This window comes from Leptosomus discolor, chromosome 11, assembly GCF_034619465.1.
Source record: "Leptosomus discolor isolate bLepDis1 chromosome 11, bLepDis1.hap2, whole genome shotgun sequence".
Classification (NCBI taxonomy): domain Eukaryota; kingdom Metazoa; phylum Chordata; class Aves; order Leptosomiformes; family Leptosomidae; genus Leptosomus; species Leptosomus discolor.
In genome coordinates, this window is record NC_141401.1 from 9,302,511 (window position 1) to 9,321,741 (window position 19,231).

A 19,231-nucleotide genomic window follows, 5' to 3' on the forward strand; every position below is an offset into this window, starting at 1 on the left:
CACAGTTGTCTATGCAGCTATTTCACAACCCTGTATTAAAATATAGGAACATCAATACTTCCTTATCTAGCAGCCATGCTCCAGGTCCTGGTTCTTTTTGTGAAACATTACTCTGCCTTCTCCCATCTCCACTCCGTCAGGGAGTGTGTGATGGCAGCAAACTCATCTGCAACGCCACAGGGAAGGAAAAACAGTAGAATTCACTTATTCAGAGGACAAAATTAATATTGAGGTTATTGTAAGACATGTTCATTCTGAAAGTGCCATGTGAAGGATAAAAACCTATCAGAGGATCAAAGCTGTTGGCTCGCTGCATACTGTGCAGCTCCTCTTACGTCACTGTTTCAGCTTCAGATGTGGGCTTGCTAATGTGAGGATCCCCACCATGGAGGAGAGGACGCCACAGAAACCAATCACTCCTGGGTTTGTCCTGTAGATCCCTAGGGTATCCAGAGGCCCTGAGAGATCACAGAGATTCTTCACCAAGTCCAGCAGCAAAGGAGGATGTCTTTTCAGTATCTGAAACAGCAGAGGGAGAAAGCTGTGCAAACCATCACATTTCACAGAGTTTAGTTCCTGACTGTGTTTGTCCCAGAAGGAATTCTCCTTTGTCTTTTCTTCCTGTACAGCTTGTTCCATCCTCCAGGAGATTTCATACCAGTCCCTGGCTAGATTCATCAGGAGTGAAAAGTAGTAACACTTGGTAGCCCAATTCCGCCACTTCGGCTTATCCACGTCAGGTTGGAGCCCCACGCTCTTCAACCACAGGACCGTGTCGCAGACGAAGTAGAGGGCACGGGTCAGGTGGGAGGCCGTAAGGCAGAAGCGAGGAACCACATCTGGCAGCTGTCTAGTTCTCCTGGCTGCTACCAAGGCGTGTACCATGTTGCCCAGCCTGAACACTGCAAGAAATCCCATCAAGGTTAGCATGGCCTGGCCTTCACCGCAGGGACACAGCCCTACGCACAACTCGGCATGTCGCTGCCCACATGTGCTTTTAAAAAACTTCGTGGGCTTTGGGCATTTGTACACTTAAGCATTTTCTTCTCACAGTGTGAGAACCTAGTACTAGTGAGGAAAGGGGTGTAAACATCTCAGCTCTGTCCTGCACCGGCCCAGGCCCTACACACAAATTTTGTCGGTGGCCAGGGCTTGCAGCCTTCTGCTGTGCTATTCTCAGCGCCTGGGTGCCCTCTGGACCAGTATCACCAACTGCCCTGAATGAGTCAGTGTCAGCAAAAAAGTGACACAAATAGAGCCTCCAATTTCAGCTCTACGCTGTGCTGGGTTTCACCTAACTCTGTGAACAGGAGATATTACTGCACTAACTCCACTGCAACCACGAGCTATATCTTTCCTAAGCTTCTGTGGAAGCTGGTGATTCACGTGCTGAACACACTGAGACCCAAGCTGCTCCTCAGCCATGAATTTGTTGGGGCACACGTGGATCCCTGCAAACAAGAACAGTATATTCCATTTCAAGCCATAATATATGCCAAACCTGATTTCATCCACTGCACAGTTTAGGTTTTGCCCCATGAATGTTAATACAATATTATGCAAAACACTTTTCATAACCTACTGGACTGTCACGGTGACAGATGTTGGGAGCACCCAAGCTTAATGGAACTGCAAGAGTCCTGAATTTAGGCCTGGTGTCTATTAGGGATTTGTTTAGCAAAAGCAAGAGAATTACAGCTACACTGATAAACCAGCTGGCCTCTCTGCTAGACATTACTGTACTCTGGAGCTAACTGGAATAATAAAACAAATACATGGTAACACATTAAATGAGAATATTTGCCTCATATATTGAAGTTGTTCCAGGACTGACCAATTGATAAGCAGGTGTAAGATCAACCCGAAAGCAAGCAACACAACCACAGCCACAGCGTAACCACAATGGATGTGAATGAAGTGATGCAAACGGTTAAACTATGAGAAAGGTATGGAAGGGTATATGATTTAGTAGAGTATAAATGCTAAAGAAAATCAATATGCCAAGTAGGATACAAAAAGCCATATTGAAGGATGGTCTTTCACAGGTGATTTTATTGTGATGATGATCTTTAACATTACACCGTCTCAACCCATTAGCTGGAAAGACTAACGAGAGCACAGTAAGCCAGCCTTGCATCTGTGGTAACTCTGTGGTCTGTCCTTGAACAGAGATGACAACTTGACCTCTGCAGCAACAGTTGACTGTTAGCTTATTTCTCTAGTTCTCCTAGCGATAATTCAGATTGCCTAATCGGAGAGGAGGCCGAGGAAGTAATACATGTCTATTTGCCCCATCTAGCCTGGTGGCCGAGGCAGGGATTAGCTGTTGACAATTTTGTGAATATCCTAAAAGAGGTGTTGTGGTTCTAGGCAAGTTAACTACAGAAAATGCAAGGCCAGGAGCTGTTTTGCTGGAAGGAGCAAGTGAAGAAGGACTTATCCCTCTAGACACCAGGTACTTACTTTTCCGGCCAGAGCTCATGCTAGATTCCAACTGCTTGAGTTTCATTACCAGCTTCTCTTTACCAGCCTTATGCTCTATTAAATAGCTAAGCAACATGCATGTGTACTGAGTGGCTCTGGAATGGAAAAAATGAGGAAAACGGTACACAGGTGAAACACGGACAATTCGCAGGAATGGCAGCAGCAGGGCAGCGTTTCTTTCCGAGCTTAAGGTCACCCCTCTGGCGGTGCCAGGGCGAGTTATACCCCGAGGAAGGGGCACAGGCGCCGGCGGCGGGGCTGAGGACAGGCAAAGCGGTGAGCGGCGAGGGGCCGGCGCGGCAGGAGCGCCCGCCCGGGGCCTGGTGCCGGCCCGGGGGGACCGGGCAGCTCCCCCGCCCGAGGCAGGGGGCCCTAAAGCGGCTGGGAGCTGCGTGAGGGGCCCGCTGGAGCCCCCCATCCCCCGGAGGGGCGGTGGGGATGCTCCACCGCACGGGGGGTCCCCGAAGAGCCGGCACCGAGGGGCCGCTGCCGGGCGGGCTGAGCTCGGGGGAGAAAAGGCTCCCTGGCCCCGCCGGCGGCTCCGCACTCACCGGAAAAGCTGGTCGCGGCCCTGGCTGCGGTTGGTGAAGTCCACGAAGCCCTCCATGGCGGCGGCGGCGGCGGCGGCGGCGGCGGGAGCTGTGCGGGGGCCGCGGCCGCTCCGCCCCGGACCCGCCCCGCCGGCGGAACCCTCCACTCCGGGGCGCGTTGCCGGCCGGGCCGTGCCGCGCCGCGCCGTTACCACGGCGACCATCCACCGCGGGGCAGGTGTCGCCGCTAAAGGCTCCCCCCGGCCGCGGCTCCCCGGTGACCGCCGGCAGCCGTTGCGGCGGTTCCGCGTGGGGAGGCGGGAGGGGGCGGCCCGGGCCGGCCCGGCCCCTCGGCTCCCGCTCCGGGGCTAGGCCGCTCCGGGGGGTGAGCTGCCGCGGCCCAGGGGGAACCCAGAAAGCAGGTGACTTCACTTCCAGTGCGATCCCCTGCTTTCCAAATTATCTGTTGGGATTTTATCCAAGCTGCGTAAGTCTTTTAGTGAAGAACAAGCTAATATGTTTGAATGCATTGTCACAGCTCTCATACAGACTCGTGCCAAAGCTTTTACACCCCCTTTTCCTGTAGGTAACCTACAGGTGCCTGCGTGGGTGATACTCCCAGAGCAGGACCAAACCCCTGAGTGACAGAGGCGATGCAGCAAGTAGAAATGAGCTATATAGAACAGGGTTGCTCTGGCTATCTATACTGAAAGGAACCCCCCTTCCATCTTAGAGATCATTAATCATCTTTTTCTTTCCCCCCACTACCTCATGAAAGCAGATATTGCATGATTCTTCGTTCTTCTGCATCTGTGATTCCTGCATCTGTGGTGTGTTTTGCCTGTGGAAGGGCAGAACCATGGCTGCATATATACGGAAGCATCCCCTGGAGATTCCTCCACCATCTGAAAAGGACTGGCTAAAGGAAGACGAGGAAGATTTCTTCCTGCTGGATCCCGATCGAAAGCGTGATGCATTGCCTCAGCCCTTCAGGATGATCAACAAACTGGTGATGCTGGTTTTTGAGAATGCTATGGAAATCATTGAAAGAAGGGAGATGCTCCGAGAAGCGCAAAAACTGAAGGTCCAGCCCACGAAATGCTTTCCTACAGCTGAATTCCAGGTACAGAACCCCTCACAGCAGAGACAGCGTTATTCACCATAGCAGTTTTCTTCTAGAGAATATCCATTCTGTTGGTTTTACATTCTCCTGTTCATCACCTTCTTCAGAATCCACCAGCACCTCACTGATTCACTTCAAAAGGCTGCAGCTTCTAAGGTTGTCTGACAAGTTCTTCTTCCCACCCATCTATCACACCCCTCCGAAAAGAGAGAAGCAGATATTAAACAGCATTAAATTCACCTTCTGCTTCTCAGGCTGGCTCCACCCTTGTTTGCTAAGGACAGGGTAATTAGTCCATAGCATATAAATGGGCAAATTCAGCTCTGTGTTACAGTGAATACCCCAATGGGTGTGCTATGAGCAGAAGGGCAGCGCTGCCTTCCCCATCCTTACCTGGAGGTATCCAGGAGGATACGGTGGCATCTGCTGCTGTTCTGTGATCGCCCGGAGGAACTCAGCATCCCGTGGGAGCTCTGTGCTAGCTGTGGGAGGGCTGAGGGCTACTGAGTTCTTGGCCTTTAAAGCCCCTTCTGTTTATCGAAAGGGGAAAGGTGTGAGCAAACTTTCTCATTGCCAACACAGAACAATCTCTGTGAGAGAGATGAGAGCCCCTCCCTTCATCTTCTGGTGAAAGCTCATGCAAAAAAATTTACCTGGTAGAATAAATCGGCATTTTCTCTTGGTGAAAGGCTGGGAGTATATTGCTAGTGTGGCTGATGTATCCTCCGCTGGGGAAGCAGTTGGGTACACTCATCTTTTTCCTTTCTTGGTAGGTACCTGGAAGAGCCAATTGCCTTGCAGTGTCTGGAAAATATGTCTTTGTTGGTCTGTCCGTGGGTCTGGCTGCCTTCAAAGTGTCTGACTGTAAGGAGGTCTGCACTTGGGATGCAGTCAAAACGGAGATTTGTGCCATCCATGCTTCAGATTTGGGGAATGAGCACCACATCCTGCTTGTTGTGGATGAAACGGGTTAGTGTGACATGGATTTCCTTAACCTGGCTGGGGATGGCTGTGCTCTAGAGCTGAAGAGTTGGCAGCTGCATTATGGAAGAGTGCTAAATCAGGAGGAATATTAGAATGGTTGGCAGGTTTCCTAGAAATTCGTGCAAAGAGAATATTAGAAAACAGGTTGTAGGGTGACAAAGTGGCTTTAGGGCCTTGTGATTAGTAGAGGGTGTGGGTTTGGTGTCCTCCCTGGAGCAGCAGAGGCAGGTGCAGAGCTGAGAGTAAAGTGCAGTAAATTTTAGGAATACCTTGGACCAGACAGAAGAAACCATTGCTAGGTGTGAACTACTGCCTGGGCTTGCTTTCAGCACCTGTAATTGCGCAGCCCTGTTGTAAATTGATTAGTTTGTTGACTCAACTGAAACCTATCAGTTCTGGTGGAGATGCTTTTCAAACTGGCTTATCCATCTCTATGTGCAATCCAGTGTTTGCTGGTGCTGGCATAAGGAAGCCAGCAAAAGTTTAGTCCTGGAAGCAGTGGGGTATTCTTCCATGAGCCCAGGAAAAAAATGTAGTCCTTTTCACCCTCCTGCACAAGTTGTAACAGCCGTCTCCCAAGAGCATGGCTACCATCTGACCACTTTTCTTCTGCTCCTGTAACTTTCATATTTCCATTCCAGGGCTTGTCTGGCTCTTCTGCTTTCACAAGGAAAGCTTCCTACTCATTAAAATCCTAAATGAAATGGTAAGTGCTGAGTTAATTCTGTAGACACTAGGCAAAGGCTGGTGAGTAATCAATCATGAGGAGTACTAATTGCCCTCAGGAATTTCTGTCACAGGCAGTAGCACTCCAAGAGTGCTGCCCAATATTTATTCCTGTTCTTCCAACAATCTGTCTGGCCTTCACCCTGTTGGGAACTGTGTAAGGCCATGGAGCTCTATGAATCAGTGATCTTGCTTTGATGCCAGCCCATTTTTTTTGGCAGGAGGATATCAGCAAGCGAAGTACTTGTGTGGAGGTGGTGCTGTCCCCGGGAGGTGATTACACAGGAGTCCTGCTGCAAGGCAAGTGCAGGAACATGGTGTGCTGGGTGACGGCTGTTGTGTTCTAGCAGAGGGGCCAGCAGCAATGCTTTTAAAATGCTCAAGGTATTCTGGGTTCCCAGGGATCCTGTTCCTAACCCTCCTCTAGCTTAGAGAGCTGCTTTTGCCACTGTCCTCTCAAAAGGCCTGGTGCGGATCAGGACTGATCCCAAAAGTAGAGCTGTCTGGAACTGGTCAGTGTGGTTCCCAGCTCCCAGAAGGCTCAGTGAAAGCAGCTTTCCTCCTCCTCTCCAGAAGTGCCAAACTCAGTTCTTCCTCTGCTTCACTATGGCTCACTGTTACACTGGAAATATGTGTGCACCCGAAGAATTTTCTCTGCAGACATAGATAGCGTAGAGACAGTCTCTAAAAGCACTACATCAAACTCCTTGCTACAACGTTCTTCAGGTTCATGGCAGCTGCCTTTGTCAACACATTTGCTGCTAGCAGTTTTTCCGAACCCCTCTTTGGTGGAATCTGCCTGGACATACCCTGAGAATGATATATGTAGCATCCACAGTGTGAGACGGCATCTCACTTTCTACTTTATCTCGGAGGCTACAGGTCAAATTCTCTGACTGAGTCAATTCATGGAATATGTTCCATGGATGTTAGACCTCAAAGACTTGAGCTGGAGGCTGAGATATCTGTCTCAGTCAAGCATGTGAAGCCTTAAGTGGGAGGAGAGGTGGGCTGCATGGAGTTCAGAGGGATTTTATATTTAAAAAAATATCCAAATCTTGTTTTAAGGATATAAGATAACAGAGGCTGCTTGCTTGAAAGACCTTTTCTCCTCATTTCCAATTGCTCAACATGGTTTCCCAATGCAGACAGCACAAAAGCTTGGCTGGAGATCTACCGGTTGCCTAAGGATTCCTGGCTGAAGGAGATGGAACAGAATGCAGGAGCTGCAGCAGGGCTGGCTTGCAGGGAGAGGAGGTCGAGTTGGACATCTGCGGTACAAAACAGTTCCATCTCCCACTGTGCTATTTTTTTCTCACACCCTTTCACCTACAGGTCTTTCCCCAAGCCTTGTTCCTGTGGACAGTGACAGCAAGATACAGGCTGAACAAGTCTGTCGGCCCAAGGTGTTGGAGCATACATATGTCTCTAGAGCTGCTAGAGCCACCCATCCCAAATTTCACAAGGCCTTTTTGTTATTGGGACATGTTTACTCTCCCAAGACAGGCTTTACAATGAGGTTCCCTTGGTCCCAGGGCTAGCATTTCTGCTGCCCCTCCCTGAAACCGGCAGCTCCTTTCCTAGCAGTATTGCTCCATCTGAGGAGGCCCTATGTAAGGGTATTCCCACAGGGCTTCTCACTCATGTTACTGGGGGAAGGTGAAGGACTGGGAATCAGGCCTGATACCTCCACTTGGAAGTGTGGTCCTGAACCAGGGTTCGTGTTTCAGGGTCTCTACAAGAGGAGCCTGGTGGGGTCATGGCCGAACCTGCCTGAGCAGGGCAGGGTCTCTGCCTGTTTGCACTAACCGCTACCACCTCTGATTCTTTAGCAGAAAAGTCTGGAGCTGCATGGAGATGGTTCTGCAGAGATGGTAACTGGCCTCAGTGAATGTCCTGAGTTGTTACGGGGAATTTTAAATGCTGAGTCAGTGTTTAACCCTCTCTTGCATTGCTTTCACCCTGCTAGAAGTCACTTCTCAACACACAGGCACCTCCAGCTAACCCTTGTGTTACGGGCCTCATAACTCTTCTCTTCTCCTTCAGCAGGGACTTTCCTGGCCATTTAAGAGGGAGCTGCTTCTCAGCCCTGTCTTCAGGGCAAACATCCCCCTTAACTCAGCCAAGCCAAAAGCAAACACCCAGGCATTCCCTTTTTGCTAATTCCATGTAAGGTACCCAAGTTCCTGGCTCTTCCTTCTCGGACATGGTTGATTATTTAGCCAGATCTTTCCTATTTAGCCAAGTATCAATGTGTGTGTGTGAGGTGGTGGTGGGGATACACTGGTGCTAGTCCCCTGTTAGGATTTGCCATTCTTAGCCAAGCACGTCCGTGACCTCCTCCAGTCCTGGGCTCTCTGAAGTAAAATCTGGTGCTTGTATTCAGCAGCACTCTGCAACCTTTAGTCCTGCTTCTTCTTCTTCTTTTTTTTTTTTTTTTTTTTCCCCTCTGGTGGGTTTTTTTTCAGTGTTTCTTTTTTTTTCAATGTCTTTTTTTTCCTGAGCCTTGCTATGCCCCACCCAGGCCTATGCTGCAACAAGAATAATTCAGAGAGATTAGCAAGATCAGAAGTGGAGGTCGTTTAGGGCACAAAAAGAGGAGGTATCTAGGCAGAACATCCTTTGTAATGTTGTTGAGAAATTAGTGACCTCCCTCTAGCTTCTGTGTTTTCGCCTGAACAATGAGCCTAAAACCAGTATCTTCTAGACAGAGTCAGCCAAGATTTGCATACACTTTTTTTAGGAATCATTTCATTCACGTAAACAGGTGAAAACTTAACAGCATAGGGCATAACACAGTTCCCAGGCTGACATTTTTCTGTTGCAGGAGTCTCCTGTGTCTGCAAACAAAGTTGATGCAAAGCTGAGTCTCCCAGTGCTGCTGCTGAAAGTGAAGCCACCCAAACCCATTACAGGTCAGGACTGAGTCTGTACTTGCAACCTGCAGCCTCCTTCAGGTGGCAAAGGAGTTATGGCCCTTATGACTACAGAACAGGTCAGAAAGTTTCAGTAATGTGCTCCCTGGTCTCTTCCTGACCTGTCTTTGTAGTTACATGTAATCCTGTAGTGGGAGTTGCTCTTACCTGACTGTCTCACATCACCTTTGTTAGCACAAAATACCTCAATGTGTCTCAATGTGGGTGTCTTACACCTGTGGCTTCCTTGTCATCAGAGAGGGGAAAGGTTGTTTCCTAGATCCTGGCAACCTGACAGCACACCTAGTTTGCCACTCTCAATCCTGGGTTCATAGGAAAATGTTGAGGATGGGGAGGGAGCAGACCTTACGCTAGGAAGCTGTCAGGGAGGATGCCCCAGAAAGGCAAGGTGTCCTCAGATGACTTGCCCTTGTCCCTGCTTTCAAATACTGGCGAATGGGCAATCCCATAGCATATATTCTTAATGTTGAAATGCTTCTACCAGGAAGATGCAGTGTGTCCCTCTTCAAGACAGTGCCACCCCGAAGGAGGGATGATCAAAGTGCCTCTGAGCACTCTATGGTGTCTGATGCTCCAGGGCTGTGCCTTTTCCCTTTGTGTTCCCAATCCAGGCAGCAGTTTTAAAAGCCCTTTGGATGCCTTGAAGAAAGTGGATGATGGCAGCATGCTTGGCTTGGGGTACAATCACCTAATCAAGGACTCCCAGTGGGAGCAGCAGGAAGCAATCTTCCGCAGCACTTACCGGGAGTATCTGGAGGCTGAGGGTGGGAGAGAGAATAAGGACGAGATCCCCAGGTGAGTGGGAGCACCAACCAGGATTTCAGTCCATGAGACATCAACACAGGGCACTTTTCAAGTGTAGATGGAAGCCTCTGTCTTAGCTTTGCCTCCTGCATCCCAAGGCTTCAGGGCACGGGGCCAGAGCCATTCCAGGCCTTGTCACAGCGCTGCCTGCTTATCAAAGCCTTTCTTTTACATGTAGTTCTTCGTTTTTTTCAGACATGCTACTTTTCATTTTCTCCTGCCTTGCTGGATTCTACAGATGGGACCTGAAATGAAAGTACAGCCAGGTAATCCAAATGGGCAAAAAGCTGTTAACCTATGAAGCATGTTGTTGCATGACATTGAGCTCCAATTAGAGCTCAACGGCTCTGGCCTGGGTTCACTATATAAATTCCATCTCCAAGGACGTAAGCCTGGATAAAAATGTCAGCCCTAAGACTTATAAGTCAGTCACTGGCATGATGTCTACCTTTGGCCCATATCCAGGGCTAAACTATAATAGTTGCTCTATCACCCAACAACCCCTCACCAGCCAGGAGGGGGAGTCAGGGCAAGGAGAGCAGACATATGTGTTGAAGTAAAAACAGATTTAGTGAAACAGCACCAATACCAACTAAGGTTTATGAAGTTATACTTAGCCGAATGAGTATGCAGCCATCACAATCAACAGGAGAGCAGTCCCTAGGAGCAGGGAGAAGCCAGAGGAGGAACAGGAATCCCACAGGAGCTCCCCTTCCTTAGCTAACTCAGGTACCTGTACCTAACTCAGGTCAGCTGCCCTGTCTGACTCAAAACTGCTAGTGGCCTGCCTAGCATGGCTGGGCTGGGACTCTATCCCAGTCAAACCAGGACGCATGGAGTCAAACAAACTTAGTTTCATAGTTAAAAAAACCCAAAAAACCAAACCCAAAAACTCCCCAAGGCACCAAAAAACATGAGGAAGCACATAGGCAAGATAAAAATAACAGACAAGGGGAGACTTTGTCGTGGTTTAGTTTCAGCGTGAGCAGAATTTTGTTTAAGTCCCATCAGGGAAACTGTGAGAGCTCTAATGAGAACTTTCTAATGGTATTTTGGTGTCCTGGATTGTTCCTTTCTTTGTCCCCAATCTCCTCTCTTTTGTTGTTCCCTTCTCTGTACCAGATGTTCCAGCTGGCATCAGTGTGCACTGGGATGGAAGCCACAATCTCTGCTTGTACCTACTTAACCGTCCACTCAAGGAGAAAGTGGGTAAGAAAGTTGCTTGCTTTCTCCAGCAGAGCAGTCTGTGGGGAGTGGCAGTATTCGGTGGCCGGTGGCTGTCATTCAGTCAGATCTTAATGATTCAGAGAAATGAGGAACGGGGAGGAGAGCTAACCCATGTCTTGTCGGTTAGGCTGGATTGTGGGGCTCCATGTTGCACAGCCTGGCAGTATTCTGAATAAAGCCACTCTGGCAGGAGACCCCAGAATGGTGTGTGTTTTGTTGGGAAACTGGAAGCTGGTACCATGAGAGAGAATGTTCTCCACCTTCTTACAGTTATCTCTCTTCATGTCCTTCTGTTTAGATTCTGATCCAACACCTGATGTTGTGTGGCCATGTGCAGCTCCAATTGCATGCTCGGCTGTCAGCTCCTGCTCCAGGTACCTGGCACTGGCATGTGAAGATGCAACAATAACTATTTGGGATAAACACTTAGGTGAGCTTGCCCTTCAGAACTGTGTACTGGGATCACTGTGGATAAATTGCTGCCTTCCCTAGGAGCTTGAGGCTCTGGCTTGGTGTGAACAGGGGACTGGCAATGGATTTACAAGCAAATCTGAAAATAGTTTGGACTCACTTCTTCACGGGATGCTTGGCCAGAAGTTACCGACACAGTGTGACTGCTTTAGCCCTGACAGAACCATTCCCATCCACAGCAACACAGGGGCTCTGAACTGCTGCAGAGAGGACTGCTGCCTGTCTTGCCCTGAGGCTATGAGACAGTCACTGCTTTGTCACTGCACCGTCAGGTCATCTTTGAGGCTGTTGTGGCAGTACAGTCCAGGCTGCCATCAGTGCTAGTGTCATCCTGCCATGATGAAGGGGTTCTCCTGGGAGAAGAATCTTCTTCTGCCACCAGGATTGGTCTGGTGGCTGCTGACTCTGAGCAGGCCACAGTCCAAGCTAAGCTTTCCCTGGATAAATTGCCAGTTCCTTTTTCTTCCTAAATGGTTATTTTTTTCCCCCCCTTGCTTCTCTAGGATACCCACTGTCTGTGACTGCTCTTCTAGAGGAACGTCTGATCCACAGTATCCACTTCCTGCGGAGTTCTGCAGCTGCCAGCAATGAGACACCTTGTCCTGGTTCAGATCCTGCCAGTCCCATCGTGCAGCTCCTAGTGCTATGTACAGACAGCTCTTTCTATTTGGTGAAAGCACCCAGGGCCGGGAAGTCCAGCATCACGCTCCTGGCAGACAGGTGAAGTAGACTCTGGTAGACCTCACTCCAGCCAAAGTAACGATGTGGTAGAGTGGTAAGGTCCAGTAGGGAGCCCCAGGTTTCTGTGGAGTACAGAACTTTCCCCTGCTTTTAGACAGATAGCTCTGCCATGCTGCTGTCAGCAGCAAGTGTGGTTTTGCTAGGAGTCAGTTCCAGTGCTAAAATCCAACGGTTATGTCAGAATTAGGGGTTCTTCTGGGTTCTTCTATGCACTAGAACACAAGTGCTTGTAGCAGTGCTCCAGGGCTGGCATTCAACAGCTGGGTCTCTGCCAGATACCCAGAGGAATTTTTTCTTCTCTCTTCTGCCCTTGCCAGAATAACTTCCCCCTACAAGTCAGAATAAACATTTCTTGCCATCTTTCTATCGATTTTATGTTCACTTATCCCCTTGGTTGGAGGGTAAGGGCCAACTTTGGGAAAGCTGCTACTCTGAAGGCTGTTGTTTCATGCCTCCATGGTAGGCAGGGTATTTGTATCTCCAATATAGTTCCCAGGCAGGTTTGCACAGGGATGGGCCTCAGGCGTTCGTGCCAAGGAGGAGGCAGTCTTTGTCTTCTTATGGAAGAGGCTTGGCTGGAACTTATGCCAGCCTGTGTGCCACAAACTGCTGTTGTCATATCACAGCCTCTCATTATGTGCCAGGTACATGAAACAGTGGCATAAGCCTGAGTCTGTTTTACAGGCCTGAAGATCCAAGTCTTGCTGTCAGCGCGGTGGTGCCTGTCCTGGCATTCCCCAGCGCAGTGAGTATTACTGCCAGCTCTCTTAAGAACTGCGTGAGCACACAGGATCCTGTTTCCAGTAATGTGTGCCTAGAAGATAAAGAACAGGGCAATCAGATATGGTACTTCCCTCACATCCTTTCCCAGCCTCCAACTATTTTTAGCACGGGGACTTCCTGCACCAGTTACAGGTCTGTATGTCATTCTCAAAGTGATACGATCACTCTCAAAGGATTTCTCTTCCATGATCTTACTCAGTATTCACTTGCACCCGTGTCCTCTAATTGACCACTGAGGTGGGAGGCACTGGAGGCCCTCTGCACATGGACAGGTCCAACTGCAAAGATGAGAGAGTTCAGCCATGAACTCTCAAATATGAGAGGGAATCATGGTGAGGAGAAATCACAAGCCCAAGTCCAGCCAGACCTTTCAAGTGGCCTCAGAAAGTTTTCAGGCATGGGGAGAAAAGGACTAAAAGCCGCTTGCCAGAGCCAGCCATGCAGAAGGCTGGATCTAAGTTCATTTCTAACCTGCCCTGCTGCCCTTTTCCAATCCAAACCTGTAGCAATTCCAGTCCAAGTTCCCTGCACAGCCTCTTCTTGATCTGCTGTGGCCCTATGACTGCTGGGTAGGCAAAGAAAACAGCATCATAGCTGGGAATGTGAAATCCTGAACGTCATTCCATGTCCTTTCCAGGAAATGCTTTTCACTTCTTTTACATCTGTTTCTAAGTGTCAACCTTCTGTTTCAGGCCCTGGTCTTCTCCTGGGATGGCACAGTGTCCCTAATGAACACTGAAACATCGCAGATTGTTTACTGCTTCAGCACGCCACCTTCTCATGCTGTAGCGTCCTCCTGGCAGCCAGTGTTCCTAATGGACAGTGTGAATTGGTGCTTGCTGCTTCGAGGTGGGTAGCACTTTGGAGTGGTCTTAGAGAAATGACCACTGGCTGCATTCAGCTGTGCACTGATCCTTAATGGTCCTTGTTAGATGACTCCTGATGCAACAGCCCGCTGTTCTTGTTTCTGTCTAGGAGATAAGCGGCAGCAGGCAGATGCATTGGCACAGAGCGTTGCCAGTCACAGCACCATCTTCCTTTTTGACTTCAACTCCTACCCACTGAAGGAAGCTTTCCCAAAGGAACCAGATTTGCCTCTCAAATCTTTGCAGAACGTGCCATGGATTGAGAGATGTAACATTTTCTTACGTGATAGGTAAGGTTCTCCCTCTGCAGGGTAGGTATTTGCACCTGCATTATTATAAGCTGTGGTGTTGCTCAGGTCCATGCAAGGTCTCACCCTGGAGCTTTTGGGTTCTTCTGCGTGCTGTGACAGATTTATGTCTGGGTAAGGTTGATGTTCAGGCAGCTGCATTCCTGACAGCTACCCACAACCCTTCCTCCTCTCCCTTCTGTCCTTCCTAGAACAACTTAACAGCTGTAAGTCAGGATGCCTGGGACAGGCTTGTCATTCCAGGTAGAGAGGGCTTGCTAATTCTAATGTGCTTTTGTGCAAAACAGATTGTCAGGGAATATGATCCTCATTTAAGTGTCTGTGTCTTCCTTTTGACCCCACAGCCAGGCGCAGGTGGGATCTCTTTGTACTTTGCTCCTCCCCTCCATTCCTGGGTTCATTTGAGGTTTAAGCAGATTTCTTTTGGAGTTTTCTCTGTTTGAGTAGGTCCCCAGCACCCTCAGGTCGAGGTTGCAGTCGGAGGTTACCTGATGCATTGAGTTCATGCCGTCACTAGATGGCAATGTGACATCTCTTATTGGGTGACCTTTTCCTTAAATTACTTTGGGGAACCTGGACCCACTCAGATCCGTGTTGATGATACTCTGTTCTTTTCACTATGCCTTAATTCTCCAATTGGAAATGGAACAAATGGGTGCAGGTATGACCTTACAGCACATATTACCTGGTAGCCTTCCCTAATTCCTTGTCTCCAGGGTGAATCCTGTAGTGCTGTCTGGCTAGTTAAGCGCACAAAATTTTCATCCTATGCTACCAGCCACCAGTTCTCTCCCTCCTTCTCATAAAGCTGGGGAGAAGACTCTTGTCTGCCTTATATCAGAAAAATTGGGGAGACATCACCTCCAGGGATATCTTGCTTCCCGGGTACTGAGAGCTGAAGCCAGAGCAGAGCAAATACAGCTGCAGTGAGACCAGTGTCTACAAAGGCTAACAGGCAAAAGGAATTATGGAGGTCATAGCTGTCAAGAGCAGTAAACTTGAGTGCTGCATGGCATGAGGGAATCACTGTGGTTTTTTGGACACAAGTCTGAAATGCTTAATTTGTAGTGAGCCCCAGGGACCCTTGGGGGAACCAGGCTAAGGTCATCTGAGCACCAGGGGAATGGCAGGGACTATTTTAACCACCCTTTTCTTCCCTCATTAGGCAGCAGAGCCTGCTGGGACTCAGGGAGCAGTTGCCTGAGTACTGGAATCGGCTGCAGGCACAAGCAGCTGCCATGGACAAGGAGAGACAGAAAGTGAAGGGTCAGAAGAAGCCATAGTCAGCCTTGCATCCTGAGGGCCAGGCTCTGCACTATCACAATCCTGCAGACCCGTGATCCAGCACTCATATTTTGACAGCAACTCTATTCAAATCTATCCTGCTGCTTTCCAGCCTGGGGCAGTTTGTCATCTGAGATAGCTGCTTGCCTGCCACTGCTCAGCCACAAGGATTTGCACTGTGCCTCGCTCCTTACCTAACCCTCAGCCTGTTCCAGCAGGGTTCAGCCCCTGCTTATCAGAGACAAACACTACTGATGGAAGAGTCTTGAGGCAGGAGAGGCCTCTTGTGGAGGTGGCAGGCCCAACAACTGTGTGGTTCAGCTAAGTGTTTGTGCTGGATCTCTGAGTCCTCCCAGAGACCTGGAACATCAGAGCGATATGGTATATTATGATGTCCCTCCTTAATAAATATTTTTCTCCAGTAAAAGTCTCTTGCTTTCCATAGGACTGGCATTTTATCAAACACTGATGTTCTGTCCTTCTGTTGCTGGGATTCACCAACGTGCCTCATCTTCTGTTCTGACCCAGATGGGCAGGCAGCAGCATCCTTGTGCTTAGCAAGAGACCTGGTGTTTTCAAACCAGGCAGCAAATCAGCCATGAAGGTGGCATGCCCCAGAGCATGGCAGCGCCAAGCAGCAGTGGTGCTGCAGGGTGTGTCGGGCCTGACCTAGGCTGTACCACAGTCTAGTTGTTCCTTTTGACTTCAAAGCAGGCAGGTTTTGGGTAAGACTGCTTAGGAATTGCAGCCTGGAAATGTGCAGACAAGCTCTCTCTGTTAAGGTCAGGCTAGAACTGGTGTTAGAGCCAAGAATTGATGTCGCTGAGGAGCAGAACAGAAGCTGGGGAGTTCAGAGAAATCAGGGCTGTGCTGAGCCAAAGACAGGCCAGGAGCATGGCCAGCACGTTGGTGAAAGGCCATAAAAAAGCTGAAGCATCCCTCCTACAGGCAACACAGGACAAAGAACTAGCAGGGACAACACAAGACCAAGCATCCATGTATTTGTTTCTTACTCCAGAAGTGTACTAAGTTAGTAGCCTGCCCTGTGTACTTGACAGATGGAGCAAAAAATATGTGGGTTCCCTGGTCAGCCTTTCATTTGTCAGTGTTTTCAGGTCTGTAGTCCCGTGGGAGCCTGGCAGCACCTAGACATTAGCTGCAGAGTTTGATTGCTCAGTCAGGGGCCGACAGCCTACCTGCATTTTGCACTGGGCATCTTTGTTGCCCTTCAGGCAGTCAGGGGTCCTCTGGAACTTGAGGGGCTTTATGGGAGGTGACCCAAGATATCCATTCTCAAGTGTAGCAAACATATGCTTTCTTGAGCATAAAAACCATGAGAAAGCCTCGGTCTTTTTACAACTGATCGTGCTTCCAGGATGAATGCCTAATCCACAAAGAATCTGACAAATCTGCCAGCAACCACTCCAATCTGTGTGCATGGGTGAGTAGGTTTTTTTCCAAGTCTCCCTCTAGTGACTCCCCCCAAGGTTCAGCAAAGCATCAAGGCAGGGATTCGGCACAGACCAAGCTGTGTAGATACTACCCTGCCAAGGTCCCGTTTCAGTTTTTCATAGGAAGTTGTCTTGTTTTGGATTAAGTTTTGATGAGAGGCCTCAGCTCATCCTCTGGAAATAAAGTCAGCCAATCTGTTGTGGAGGAAGGAAAGGAGAGAAGCATTTCACTTGTTTCACGTTCTCCCATGCCTGGTTTTGCTCTGGAGAAGGACAAACTATTTGAATTAAACCTTCCTATTTACTACCTTTGTGAAGGGCTTTGAGGGCCACAGCAAAGCCTTTTGTGCTGTCATTTTCCATCTGCCGCGGATTACAGCTTCACAGCTCATCTGATTGTTACGGATATTGATACTGGGTTGTGTGAGCACTTGCCATCTGCTTCGGTGCAAAGTCAAGCGGGTTAGCTCAAACCACCTTCCGTGCCTGTTTAAACTGAGCCACCTGGTTCAGCACTGAAGTGAACAAGGAACAATCCTTGATCCTTTCCTCTGTTCTTGCTGTGGTGGCAGTCACAATTATTTTGTTTCTATGGTACTTTAAGAAACAATGGACCTTCTGCCACAACCAGGCACAGGGGATTACTCAGGGCAGAAATTCCTATTCCCACATTGCCTCCCGTGCTGCAGAAAACCAGCACAACTAACATGTGGCCCCCTGAACAACACTGGGTCTAGTTCCTGCTATTTGTGCTAATGTAAAGGGCTGGGGGATCTGTGCCCTTAATCCTACCCCATCTGCTTTCCATCCAGAAAGAGGAGCAGGGCTTGCCTAGCATCAGAAGAAGAGGCAGGACAGGATCTGCTAAACAGTTAGATGTACTGCGCACCCACCGGTTTGTGTGTACTCATCTCAAGATGTGCTTGTTTGTTTGCAGTTTGAATTTGCTCTAAAACTCTAATCATGTGCTTGGCCAAGATAACCAGGAGCTGGCAGGCTCCACGGAGAAAGGAAAACAACAAGCAGCTGCAGGAGGCTGATGAAGAGCCCTTGTTTTTACTCATGACTTCAGCAGGGGACCATTTGTTTCCTTCTTCTTCGAAGGGGTACAGAAAAATTGGTATGATCAGTGTGCTGACATGTATATTGATGATGGAGCTGTGTGCTGAGCTCCACAGCACGTTCTGGAGAGGACCAGAGGCACCTGATTGCTTATTCCAAAGATGATGCCCTTGCTAGCTATTCTTCCATTCCTGGTCACTCTGTGAGCCCTAGGCAGCTGTAGATCTGAGCCGATTTGAGCTATTCTGCTGCTGGAAACTATAGAAAGGCCTTGAGAGGTATCATAAAGATCACCATCAAAAGATGAAACTGGAAGAGTTCTGGATGGGCCAGCTCCTAGCTCAGTGCCAAGTGCAATGAACTCAGAGGTGCTACTTGGGTAGAATAGGAGCAATTTGTCTCTGTATTTAAAAAAAAAAAAAAGAAAAAAAGTAAAATAAAATTAAAAAATCAGTGGGTGGATTTAGAAGGCTTGTGAGAGGGAGGAGGAGGAGCTCAGTTCCACAGAGAGGCGCTCGAGCAGCATCGTTCCAGCAGAGCCAGGTTACTGCCCAGCCATGCGGAGATGGTTTCTGTGGGAGAGGCGGCTGTTCTTTAATCTCACTAAATTATCTGCTGTTCTCTGCAAGAAGCCAAATGTCATCTTACTTCTTTGCATACTTGCTTGTGCTGTGGAAGCAGAGGAAATCAGAGGCTGATCTGATAAGATTCACCCACTCCAGAGGGCCAGAAAAGGTTTGGGCTGTTTGGGTAAGCCACATCTGTGCTGTTGGAAAGTGTGTGGTCCTCAGAAGAGCTGTAATTCCTAAGCAGTCTTATCCAAGTGTTGTGTGCTCTGGGAGCTGCACTCCTTGCACTCCTGTTGACAGCCTTAATGAACAACCCACACATCCTGTAGTGCTCACCACGTACAACGTGAAGTCATCCTAAGGAGGAATCTGCAAAGACCTCTGTGTCCTGTGTGGGGCAAATAATGTCCCTGCAAGACACTGTGGGACATGCAGTGGTGCCTAGGGCAGGGCAGTGCCAGCAAGTGCTTGTTCTGTTTTCTCTGGAAGTACGGGCAGCACAAGGTCAAGCTTCCTCCCCAGCTCTACAAATTTGTGTCTAGATATAGGTGAACCAGGCACCACATTCCATTCCTAATTGCTCAGGTAGCTCTTGTTGTCCAAAACTAGTGTCGCCTCCTTACCTCTAATGCCAGTTCCCTGTACCAGGGTACAGTTTCTCATCTTCCTTTGAGCCCAGGCTAAGCTGCCGAGTTGTGCTGTTCAGCCAAGCTATGCAGATTAACTCTTTTCATCTTCCCTAATGCATTGTGCCAGACATCTCAGTCTGGTTTAATTTGAAGTTTCTGCAAATCCCTTCCAGTTCGTCCCTGTTTCTCTTCCAGTTTCTGGTATTGCTCTGCCTAGGACCTGGGACAATATTCATATGTGGTCTCAAGCGGG

The 19,231-nt window shown here is 49.0% G+C and overlaps 2 protein-coding genes across 2 annotated transcripts; one reads left to right on the forward strand and one right to left on the reverse strand.

Annotated features, from left to right (window-relative positions):
• Window positions 1-324: 324 nt before the first annotated feature.
• On the reverse strand, window positions 325-3,091 carry PEX11A (peroxisomal biogenesis factor 11 alpha). The gene is made up of 3 exons (XM_086471718.1): window positions 3,036-3,091; window positions 2,464-2,579; window positions 325-902 (listed from the first exon to the last, which is right to left on the reverse strand). The coding sequence occupies exons 1-3, from the start codon at window positions 3,089-3,091 to the stop codon at window positions 337-339; spliced, it is 738 nt and encodes a 245-aa protein (XP_086327844.1). The 3' UTR covers window positions 325-336.
• Window positions 3,092-3,873: 782 nt separating this feature from the next.
• Window positions 3,874-15,266, forward strand: WDR93 (WD repeat domain 93). The gene is given in 15 exon segments (XM_086471790.1): window positions 3,874-4,137; window positions 4,911-5,106; window positions 5,763-5,827; window positions 6,069-6,147; window positions 6,996-7,123; window positions 8,675-8,762; window positions 9,395-9,578; window positions 9,783-9,853; window positions 10,710-10,796; window positions 11,113-11,244; window positions 11,789-12,005; window positions 12,711-12,771; window positions 13,502-13,658; window positions 13,785-13,986; window positions 15,149-15,266. Coding segments are annotated over 15 exon segments (2,049 nt in total).
• Window positions 15,267-19,231: the final 3,965 nt, after the last annotated feature.